Raw genomic sequence first — 12,788 nt, 5'->3', positions numbered from 1 at the left:
CCAAAGACACTGCTGCTGTTAGATATGCAGCAGTTAGACACAAGCTACTTCAAATAAGATCATTTTAGTTTCAAAACTGCACTTAACAGTCTGAAGAAATTCGGTTTGGTGTTCTCTATGCTCTGGCTAGACAATAACACATATTAAGGTTAATAAATGAGGCATCAAAGATGTCAGAGTGAAGAAGTAATTAATGCCAATTGATGTCAGTGTTACTAATGTCACAATCGAAATATATAATCCCATAGTTACAGAAACCGAAGGTTGTTATTATGCCCACCTTTACACAGTTTGGCTGACAGATCCAGAAATTCAATAACAGGAAAATAGTCTTTTAATTTAAGCACATCTACATACAACTACATGTTGTTCATGTTATTTATGTTATCAAAACATAGCTTTTAAAATTCTTGAAAAGGGTAATGCTGAGGTGCTAGGTTAATGCTAATCTCTTGAAAATCCCATTCTTAACAATTAGCATCAATGCTGTACAAATGATACTGACGTGTACAAACTTAACACATTAATATGAGTTTATATATTTACAGGCTTATATTCCCTATGGTCTGAGGGATGGAGTAGCATGTTTTTAATCCAAGTGTGTAAACTCACTGAATCATTTAATGTGCACATGTTGGGGAGAGTTCTGCTTGTTCAAATCAAAAAAAGATAACGCAATAAGTCCGCAGAAGAAATTTTTTAAATATGCGGCAAAATGACTTCACCAGACCATTAGGTGGAGATTTCTGCGAATGAAAAGCCTTTTACTGGGCAGAAAATTAAAGAAATATTAAAAACTCACAAGCTTTCAAAATGACTTGCTTGCATTAATCAAGTTTTGTTTGACATTTTTCGGTGTTGTTTCTTTTTTTCTGTCTCTTTCTCTCTTTTTTGAAAATCTAACTAAAGAGAATCTTCTTAAACATTTGACAACAAACAAGCTATCCAACTTCAGAACCTTTCTTAGCTAGCTGCTGTTTTATAATAAATTGAACTTCACAACAATGGCAAAGCCTCATTGCACTTCTTTACAATTAATGTATGGTAATTCTATGCACAGCTTTTCTTTGCTTTACTCTTTGCAGCACAAACCACATGACACCCTATCCTCTATCACATTAGTTTATCTCTCGCTTTTATCCAATTTAACCTTAATTTGATCAGTGGAAGGGAGGGCGTGGAGAGGTGTTATTGCCCAGAGTGTACGTCTGGCTTTTATTTTTTAAATTTACTTCAGAGTGACATTAGTGGCCATTGGTAAGAGCTACAGATGTAAATGCAATATGCAGCAGATTTTACATTCTTCTCAGATGACAGCTAACAAATACCTCAAATACTCATTCTCACAAGGTTTGAATGCTTTTATAATATGTAGTGCAAAATATAATGTACATGGTACAAAGTACTTTTATTATGTGGATCTCAGCTGTCCCATCAACTGAGTACCAAAGCTCTACTATGGTTGGTAAAGGGAGATTCTTCCATAAATCCATATTATTTTTAATAAACATGTTGATGTAGTCCACTGAGTTGTCCAAATTCACTCTTCAAAAGAAACAATTAAAAAAGTTAAATATTTAATTTTTGTAGTTCACCACAATTAATAGTGGTAGTATATTTACAATACCAAGTGAATTTGCTTCATGGGATAAATTCATCCAAAAATAAACGTTAATAATTTATTAGGTTGCACCAACACTGAAACCTGACCTCTGCCAGTTAATTTCTGGTTGCTTGCTTGTCTCCAATTACTTACGCTCAGTGTAAACAACTCTAGCCAAGTGCTGCCATCTCTTCAATAAATGTGTTCTCATTCATATGTTTTAGTTTTTAGGTTGCCAAAATGCCTTAAATATTGTGACTTTAAACAACTATTAACATCACATTTTCAATCATAGTTTCTTCCAAGATTAAGCCCTAATATGCCAAATATTAAATCTGACACCTGACTTTGGATTAAAACTGATTTTATGAGTCCAAAGAACCTGGAGCAGGTTCTGAGCCTTACTAGAGTCTCTCACAAAAAAGATCTAACTAAGTAGCTCCTTTAAACATGAGGTTTTAACCAGAGCCACTTAACAATAAATTAAATCAACAAACAAAATGAATTATGTAATTTAGATCTATTGAAAGTGAGTCATATGGTTTTTAAATTAGATATTAGTTTATCCTCTATGGGCCTCAGACAGGTTGGGCATTGTATAACAGATTTCTTTTGGCACTTTTCCCTCCAAAGGCAAGTGTTTCTTTTTTCAAACAGAAGCACTTAACGAAAAGCAGTGGGAAATGTTCCCTGTCATCTCCCCTCATTGAATAGGTGTGTTACTCCTCGTGTGGGATTCTCAGAATTTCTTTGAGTCTTGCGAACATTTGCACATTAGATACAATCTTTGATCTTTGAAAGATCAAACCTGAGCTGAGTCACTCAGGCCTACGGTAACTTGGTTTCAAGAGCAGGTTGACTGACTTTTGATGTGTACAGTCCTTTATGTTGCTAAAAATGATGATTCACTAGATAGAAATACTTAAAATGAGAAATGTTATTTATTACAATAGTCCCCTTTAATAAATTTGTGAATTTTTTCTAGCTTTACATCATGTTATAATGTCAATCCCTCATAAAACACATGCAGAGTGTTGCTTTGACTCAAGTCGTCTGTTTGAGAAACCCTTGAATTTCTTGTAGCTTTGGTGAGAATGATATGAATTGTGGCATCAGATGGTTCAAATGACATTAGTCAGAAGCTCTCACTTGGTTTCAAGATGCTGTTTTGTTTAATTTAGATTGTAATATTCAATGTGTGCATTTTTGATTTTGGAAATGAACACCAGAAGAATCGGTTGGCTGTAGCTTTTGCTGGTTTCCAGAAACAGTGGCTTTCCATAACAGGAACCTTCCACAATTCACAACAAACACTTCTTTCACACATTTAACATTTTTTAAATGTAAAAAATGTATAAATTGTGGGCAAATGAAAAGCTTTCCTGAGTCAGGTGACTTATTTTGGCCCAAATGTGACTTCCAACAATCTGTAAGGAAACATGAGCAGTCTGTTGGCATCCTCCAGTTTGGATTTAATGAGCTTTGGGAATACTCTGGCTCCATATGGGCTGACCCAGAACACACCATCTTTTTCTGGTATTCCCCCATCATGTACAATAATATATGGCTGCTTCCTTTTGTTTTCCACCAGACTATCTTTGAAAATAGAGCAAAACCTTTTAGCTGCAGTGTATTTATCTTGCTTTCTTCTTGTGTCCTTGAGTGAGCTTTGATTACCCTTTATTATTTAATAAAGGGCAAATAAATTATAAATTTAATATACTGCCCTCCTATTACATTTATATTTGGTACATTGACAGCTTTTTGTATAGAAGCCAATGCTTTGGATCTTTAAATTGTGTTTGTGTTCTTTTTCTTTATGGGTTCTGATGAACCCATAAAAAGCATAGACAACCATACAAATCTGTCATAAGATTTGATTCGTGGAAAGGCTTATTAAAAAACTAACTGTTTAAAAGTCAGTATTGGCCCAACAAGAGGAAACTATTTTCAGGCTATGAGTAGGCAATGTTTGTCCTTCTGCCAGAAATACAATTTTTTTTTGCCTTCGAGTTATTTTACCACCTTATCTTTTCAGATTATTAAATATATCAAAGAGCATTTTGAGGCGCCAGCATTTCTGTTCCATGGGCATCAATTTGTGAACCAAAATGCCATAAATATAAGACTTCTATTCGAATAGTGTTTTCCCATTTGAGTTATGCAGATGATATTGAAGATGATTGTGTTGCTTTTGTTTTGGTTAATCTGACTGACATGAACATGTTTATGTGGGCGTGGAGAAATTTGCTGGGATCTAATGCAGTGCAGATTTAGAAAAGCTTGCATTCAGCTGCGACTGTTCCCACAACAATTCCCCCCCGATCCCCAAGACAAATGTAACAGAAGCATTTTATGATTTATTATTTACTTTCAAAGCTGATCAGAGTTTCTAGGAACCTCTTACTAGTAATCCATTACTCCGTGTTTCCCTGGGGTATAGATATGTCATAACACAGAGGCCTAATTCTTTTAGCCAGTGGCTCGAGGCTGATTGAGGACACATATTTATCTTGTCACCTCGCTCTGCGCTCAGGAACATTTTTTTTTTCCCCATCCCCACAAAACACATTTGTACTCTGAAACGGGCTGTCCCTGCTGTATTTCTTAACTCTCTGATCATTTGAATATGTTCTGCTTGGAGGACAAAATGAGGTGGAACATTTGGTTTTTCAGCACAGCCATCTGTAAGAAGGACTTACAAAAGAAACGGTAAAAACTTCCTGAAACATGTTGGGAAGGTTGATTATTTTAGCTCAATAGTGAAACAGTTTGCTGTTGGGCATCTGGAAAAGAAGAAAAACCAGCCTTTTGAGTTTTTATATCTTGTGAACATCACTAGACATTACAATGTGAATTAAAAAAAATCTATTTCAGATAAATTTACCTTCTGCAATTTAATTTTATCTTGCTTTGTATGCACTTTCTATCTCATGTATCAAGTTTATTGGATCTGTCACATATTGTTAATCATTTTCATATTATGGTTTGAAATTTGGATCTTAGCTTCTTTTGTAACCCGACAGTGACTTATAAAACTAATCATGTCCCATTTTTCCATTTTATAGTCGCAGATTTGAATACATTTAATACTGTGATTTTCTGAGGTGAAGGGAAAGGGAAAGTCTAAGCAGTTTACAAAAATCAATAGGTTTTAATAGATTTCTATTCAATCCCCTACTATAACAACCTTCATATAAACCCAGTGTAACCATTCACCTTTTAAGTAAGCACAGTTCATTTGTGTGCAATTTAATCTAACATAAATCCAGTTTGTCAGTAAAGTCTTAAGAGATTTCTTAGATAATTTTAGTGAATAAAAGCATAAAGGATAAAGGAACACAGCAGACAAGTCAGGGATGAAGTTGTTGAGAAGTTTAAAGCCAGACTGGGTTTTGAAGAAAATATCCCAAGATTTGAACATCTAGCACTGTTCAATTCATCAGCTGAAAATACACAGAGTATGGCACCAAGACATTGCAGTTCACCTGAAACGACTGGTCTTAGAAGAAGATCAATAATAAAATAAGCTACCAGAGGTCCAGGGTAGCTCTGGTGGACCTACAAGAAACCAAACTTCAAGTGTGAGAATCTGTCGACAAAAATGGCCTTGGCAGCAGTAGTATAGCACTTCTTACAAACAGCAGGAAACATAATAAAGAAGGTGACAAAATCGTGGCCTTGTGCAAAAATAAATAACATTGAAACATGGTGGTGCCAGCGGATGTTTTTCTTTTGTGTGAACATTGAAAACTGGTTATATTGGATTTGTAGATGGTAATAATAAAGCAGAATAACCTGGGAAGAAAACCTGTAGAGACTGCAAAAGACTTGAGACAGAGATCAACCTTCCAGCAGGACAGTGACCCTATAAGAGTCCAGCTCCAGTTATCAAGGGCCAGCATCCTCCTGCTCCAACACACCTGAGTCAAATGGTCCAACTACCTCCTCACCTTGTCAATAATCTGCAGAAGTCTACTAATGAACCATCATTTGAGAACTGATTTCAGATATTGCTGCTCTAAATATACTGGAACGGATTAAGTAAAACATATTCATGCTTTTGAGTGGCCCAGTCAAAGTACACACCTAAGTCCATATAAGTAACAATCTGTAGCAATCCTTGAAAATTGCTGACTGATTTTTACAAAAAAAGAATGAGCAAACATTATTGTCCCTATGTAGAAAGCTGATAGCTGGAGCCCTGAACAGGTTGCAGATTTTACATACGTAAGACATACGTAAGTCCACAAAATATTGACTCAGAGGAGCTAAATCTAAATCACACGTTTCTGATTTTCATTTGCAAAAAACATTTAATACCTTTTGTGATGTCTCTTCCAAAACTGTTACTATTGCTGCTTTGTGTGGATCCAACAACAACTTGTTCCAGCATAATACGTGGAGAATAAATATACTGCTCAAAAAAATAAAGGGAACACTTTAAGTGTTAAACACCTGTTTAAGTGTTCCCTTTATTTTTTTGAGCAGTGTACTTTTGCAAAGTGCTGTATTGTGAGGCAGCAGAGCGAAGCAAGAAAAAAAAGAATACTGACACAGTTGTGAACCTCTAAATGCAACATGTTATCCACTGACCTCCTGCTCTCTTTTCTAATACCCCACTGGGCAAAAGCCCTTTCTATGCAGCACGCTTGTCACTATTCGACTGGATAATAAACCAGAGCGGAGGATTTTGTGCCACTCCACATCAATTCACACACTCCTGGCCATGTCGTCACAATCTGGAGCCCGCTGGCAAGTCAGAGTTTAAAGACTAACAGGAAACAATAGGATGCAAAAACTGACCTTGGTGTGGTAGTGACGCACATTATGTGACGGACAAAAACAATAGGCGATTCAGAAACAAATACTTATAAGTGAAAATATTTTACTGAAAGTATCTGTGTTGAGTTGATAAATAAAAGAGTGAGAGAAGAGTAGGATAATAATCTTCATTTTGCAGGAAAGGAAGTTTTGAATAATCTGTTCTGCTGATACCGCAGGGCCTAGTGGGACATAAAACAACAACAACAACGGCAAGCTGCTTAATTTAGCAATAAAGTAAAAAGCTACTTAGTTATACATTTGGCCTGTGATGCAACCTGAGTGTAAAAATGGCCACAACTGCACTAGTAAGCTCGATTTTTGACTGAAATCCTAAAGGGGTGGAATAAATGGAAGGCTGGAGCTCCCTCAAGCTGCAGCCAGTTGTCTTAAAATGACTCATCTGCTTCCTGATGTGATGAATTGTGACCGCACATTTTAGTCCCTCCAACTGAGAGGCCTGAACTCACCAGACTGTTGTGTCTGTCAAGAAGTAGGATGGAGCATTGACTTGTAGGCAGGGATGCACCAATCAGTCTTTATCACCGATTAGTTTCCAGTTTTCTCTGAGATCTTACCTGCTTATCTGTATCTGGTTGATTTCTCAGGTTTTCCAGGAACAAAGTGTTATTTCATGGCACAATCGAGTAACTATGTTACCTTCAATTATTTTAAAAATGTTGAATATATCAAACAAAACGTTACAGAAACTTAACTTCGTTATCTGATGGCTTTAAATTAGCCTCCGTCTTTTTAGGAAGCTCTCGCTCCTTGCGACACTTCGCCTCCGGTTCCTCATCACAATGGTGCGTTTTATTATGTCCTTTATGAGTATTCTTAGGACAAGTGTTTGTAAGCTCAGCAGACGGCATTTCCACCAGGAGTTTGCTAATTCCTGCTGTCGGTGGTTTTGAGGAGCTGAATGGAGGAAGCATGCTACCTGCTACTGTTGCTAACAACACTTGAAAGCTGAATGGGTATAATAGCTGTTTGCAGTTTCCACCAATCGGATGGTTGAGTAATGTGAATGACAGATTAAGAACAATAAATATCTTTTTTGTTTGGTTTATATGTCTTTTTTCAATAATTCAACAAAAATGATGAATGACACCAGCTACTACAATAGTTGTTGATAAAAATCTGCATTATTTTGAGTAACTGCAACCCTGCAATTAACTCAATTTAAAATACAAAATCATTCATCAAAATATCATTAAATAAATGTCATAAACAAAATTTTTAGGATTGCAATATTTATATTAGTTTAGCAGAACCAATGCAACTATTGTTTCTTTCACAATTAAAGAAGAGGCAATGAAATCCTGTTTTACATTTTGATTATATTTTAGTTTTTGTTGTGTTATGCCATAGTTATTTTTCTACACAAAGTTATCATATGATGAGAAACTCATACTGACCTATTTCTGCTTACAAAATCATGTTGCCGTTGAATCAGCTGGGAAAGAGCAGCGACGCACCTAAAGCTCGGAGTCCCGGTGATAAGTGTGTCTGTAATTGTCTTATTTTTGTTGGTAAAATAGAGCAGAACTATAAGAACAAGATGCGTTTGTCATCTCTCCTGCTTTGTTTTAGTAGCAGGGGAAGCCGCTTCTGTCACAGAGCTTTTAGGAAACACAATAATTAATGATAACACATGCAAACAGAAATCTCAAATGTTCAACCGGCTTCATGTACATGGAGGATTGAACACTAAATGAAGCAGAAATTCACATGATGACTGTAGTTTTTGTCCCCACCGTGTCGTATGAAGCTTGTGATAAATTATTCAGGTCCACAATAGACAAACTTCTGTCGCCTCCCTAATAAAACTCTCTCTCTCCCTCCCTCTCTCTCTCTCTTTCTCTCTCTCTCTCACAGACATACACGTGTTCAGCCTCATAAATATCCATTCTCGCAAATCTTGCGGGACCCCTAATGAGCTGTGTGTTAGCTGGCGGTTGATGTTTGTGCGAGAACGCGTGGTGCTGCGGTGTGGGTAGTGTCTGGGAGAGAAATGTTTCGTGTCTGCGGGGACAATGCCCACCGGGATGAGCACAGATACACAAGTACACATTCAGGAAATTGAGTAAATTACATCGCATGTAGAGGAAACCCAAATCGAACAGAGGCGCAGTCTGGGGCATACCAGCAGGAAAGTGTTAGGAAAACATGGAGGAAATGAATCAGCAATTCCCTCCCCTCCCAAGAAAACTCCACTCAAACTGATCCATCCCGGTGGAAGAAGGACACATTCTATACAAAGAGCAATGACTTCTTTTTTTTCCCTCTTCAATCTCATGAAATCCCTCAGGTTCAGAACTATTGAAGTGCTGCTATAAATTCTTAACGTCTCACAGGCAGAAATGAAACGAGGCCAGAAGCTGTAGCCTCTACTCTGCTAAAGCCCCGACCTCGTGCCCACTGCTTCATCTGAAAACCCGAGAGGAGGCCAGGTGATGACTGAAGTGGCCTCAGAATTATTGATGAGACGGAAACAGTGTGGTGTATGAGTAAATCCACAGAAAATTGGACAGGAAGAAGAAAAAAAAAATCACACATGAAGGCAGCAAATGTATTGTTTATAATGATGCCAGAAATTAGCTCCACTCTCACTCAGAAGGCTTCTTACCCTTGAGAAACAACTTAAAGGACAGAGATATATTTTAGTTGCGATAACTGTACTATTATTACATAAAAATAGGAAAATACAAGCAATATACTGAAATAATAGAAAATTTTTAAAAAGCATGCAAAAAACAACAACTAATGTTTCGGCTTGCTGAACATCCGGGTCACCTCATTGTTGTGAGGTTTGGCTATTATTACCGTTAACGCAGAAGGCAGACACAAAGGTTTGAGTTTCAGGCTGTTTTTCTACCACTTGTGGCCTGTTTTCTGATGTGAGAAAGAGTCTGTGTTGATCTACAAACCATGACGGAGAACAACATGGAAATAAAGGCCGAAACAAGTGGTGACAAAGATAATTGTCATCTTCAGAACTTAATCTTCTGGTCCGAATCAATTTCTAGTCCATTTGGTTTTGTTTCACTTGATTGATTTCCTCAGCTGTTGCCCTCTCGTAATCTGCTGTCTTTACCTCAGTTATGACAGGTCAGCACAGCAGTCATACATATGATATATAAATCAACTCTGCAAATTCCATAGCTGGAGCAGACGACATGCTGTTGTAGCTTGTGCATAACTGAATCAGGTAATTGGTTCGCTGCAGCTCACCTTGGTCTTCATGTTGCAAGACAAACATGTTTTGGATAATGTCTGACTGAAAGTAAAATCTGTCCATTCTAGTTTACCCCTGGTCAATTTCATGACCCTCTTACCGGGCGTCTTTTATTGTAGCAGTATCTGAAAACCTAGTGCTATGCTCGACACATGGTTTAGACTCTTTCTGCAGCCATGCAGACTAAAACTAAACCTCGATGAAACTAAATGATAGTACCTCTTTGTGTGTTAGACATATCAAAGCTGCTTTGTAGATTAATTCCTACTATGAAGTCTTGAGTCAGGTGCGTAGACTGCAGAAGCTTGTTTGTTTTACATTGAATTAACAAAACAAATGTTAAAGTTCAACTTCTCTTTTATATATAACAAACTGCATTTTTAACAGATTTTCAGTCTTTTCCTTCTTAAAAACAGCAATATCAAGCAAAATGGCATAATATCTACCTATCTTTAAAGCATTTGAAACTGCCGTGCCTTGGATTTCACATTAGTTATTAATAAATATGACCTTATTTTCTGTTCGTGTCTCATCTTTAGGGTCTGGTGATTGAGCGGATTGGGAGAAGACCCCTCCTTATATTTGGTTTCTCCTCCATGGCTGTATTCTTCAGCCTGCTGACAATTTTCCTCAACTTCCAGGTGAGCCATTTTTCCTACTCTGCAAACTAAATTGTATCTGAAGTATAATTACAGCAAATACACACACGCACCCACCCCCACATGCACGTACACGCGCACATGCACACACCCCCCTCCCACCCCCCCACACACACACACACTCAAGTCTGATTGTTACCATCAAGATGCTAATGGTAACAAGGTTTCTCTCTGTTTGAGAGAAACCTTGGAGTGGAGTTTGTACAGATACTTAAAAACTTATATATATGTTTTTTGCTTAAGAAGTCTCACGCTTTGTCACATTAAAATCATTGACTTCCATACATTTTTTATTGGGATTTTATGTGATACTCACAAAAAGAAGGTGATAGCTGTGAAATAAAAGAAAATTTACATAAAGTAATTTGAGGCTTTGTTAGAGAATACTGATGATCAAATAGAATCATGAGAACCAAGAAGGACACCATAAAGGAAGATGACAAAATCAAACTTAAAGAAGCATTAAGACATGAATCTGTATATCAACATTTTATTATTCAAATTATCGATTTATAAAAAGTGAGGTTCAGGTCAGCCCATCTGAGTCCAGGTTTTCCAGAACTTCCTTTTTTGGCAATTAAGCATTTTGGGGTATGTTTCTACCAGCTTTGCACATTTTTCTTCAGTGTAGCTCATGATCGATAGAGTATTTGTGAACATCAGTTTAAAGTCTTGCCACAGATTTTCAATTAGATGTGAATCTAGACTTTGACTAGGCCATTATACCTAGTCAAAACAACAGATGCTTGTTTTGGGGTCATTGACCTGCTGGACCATTAATTGCTTCTTCAGTTGAAACATTTGCTGCCTCAAAACTGGTTTTCTTCTAGGATCAGCTTGGCTTTATGTCCAATCACCTTCAAATTAACTCTTAAGTTTCCCTGTTCTTACTAGAGGGAATTTTCCCCAAAGCAAGATGTTTTCTGCATTGCATCAGAGGATCTTTGAGTTATTTGACATTAAGCATTTACATTGTGTCGTTCCAGGACAGGGTTTCATGGATGCCATATCTCAGTTACAGCTGCATACTGGCTGTCATCGCAGGCTTTTGCTTGGGACCAGGTAAAACCACCTCTTTCCCACAAACTGCTCTCACATGATAAACTGCATAAGTATTGTGCAGATCTGAACGAGTGGGCGGATTTCTTTTTTTTTTTTTCTGCAGTTATTCTGGGCAGTTGGTTAATCAATAGGGCTTTCCCATCTGTGATCCTGAATAATCAGCTAACTAGCATGCCACAGTGAAGGATGGTGTCCTATATTTGCATACTAAACAGGACCTATGCAGCGCTGTATATGCATGACGCTGCAGATACAAGAATGTGAGAGCGTGGGGTCTTGGTGAGAGGTTGACTCTTTGTGTCAAGGTGAAGCCTTCACTGTAATATTCATGTCTCCTGGGAACGTTCGTCCAGCAAAGTGCCTGTAGAATGGGAGGAAAGAGTCTTCCTGTTCATTACATATGGATTTGGAGGTGAAGCTCATTAGATCATCTCCTTTAGTCAAATAAGGGAAAGAGAGGAAACTCAGAAAGGTAAAATGTCTTGCAAAACCTTCAGCTGCAGGCAGCACAACACCGCCACCGTACTCTGGAGAAACTTTGTGGTCACCAGAGTCTTGCTAAAGTGTGGTGTTCATTGAGAAAGATTGCTGTGTAGCACACAGATAATTTATAGCCCCTTGAAATGAGTAAAACTTCTCACTGGGAGAGAAAAGGAACGTATTCACAAGAGGGAAAGCCCCAGTTGTGCTACGAGCATTTGAGTGGATAAATGAGGAGCCACCCTTACCTCTGAATTGGCTTCAGCATGGGAACTGTGGCCCAGATATTTCACTAATGCTCTGAAACATGAAGTTAGTTTCTTTCTGTAAGAAAAAGTGTGTATTCTTTTCTTAAGTACAACAAAGGGTATGGTCACAGCTTTTTTTTTAAAGTTCTTACCTATACATCGCTCTCTGTTTCAAACTCTCTTCCACTGACTTTCAAAGGGTTTTTTTCGTTTGAATTCTGTTTTTCTATAATGAACCCATCTATTATCTATGACCTACTTCGATATGTTCACAGATTTGTGGCTGCATTATACCACATGCGGGGTTTTCTACTGAACCAATCTTTACATTTTCTCTTTGTTAACTGAAGCTCGCTGCTTTTTCCTTTGTTGGTAATTGTTATTTCCAGTAAGTATGCGTTTTCTTCCTGGGGTTTACAGAAATGTTACAGAGCAGAGTCCAGTTAGTGACCCAGGCACATATTTTGTCCTATGGATAAAATACTGTTCAAAATATACTGTAATATTTAAAAGTGAGCTTTCCCTTTACCCCTGATGTGAGTGTGTAGCGGATGTTGTGCTGACACTGTGAAAGTTTGTGTTTGCAGAATTGCCCTATAAAAATATCAGATTCCTTTGGGAGTTTCTTCCTGGCTTTTTGCAGGCTTTAATACGTCTGCTGCCAACGAGGACAA

General features: G+C 37.5%; 1 protein-coding gene across 5 annotated transcripts in view; it reads left to right on the top strand.

Annotated features, from left to right (window-relative positions):
• The window catches only part of slc2a9l2 (solute carrier family 2 member 9, like 2), a 103,994-nt gene that overhangs the window by 48,393 nt on the left and 42,813 nt on the right, over positions 1 to 12,788 (top strand). For all 5 annotated transcript variants that reach the window (XM_028003876.1, XM_028003873.1, XM_028003874.1 and 2 more), the window contains 2 exons: positions 10,205 to 10,306; positions 11,311 to 11,386. In XM_028003876.1, coding sequence (XP_027859677.1) covers positions 10,205 to 10,306; positions 11,311 to 11,386 — 178 coding nt within the window. The remainder of the gene's footprint in view (positions 1 to 10,204; positions 10,307 to 11,310; positions 11,387 to 12,788) is intronic.

The sequence above is a fragment of the Xiphophorus couchianus genome, chromosome 20 (assembly GCF_001444195.1).
Source record: "Xiphophorus couchianus chromosome 20, X_couchianus-1.0, whole genome shotgun sequence".
Classification (NCBI taxonomy): Eukaryota; Metazoa; Chordata; class Actinopteri; order Cyprinodontiformes; family Poeciliidae; genus Xiphophorus; species Xiphophorus couchianus.
This window is presented reverse-complemented; position numbering and strand designations above follow the sequence as displayed.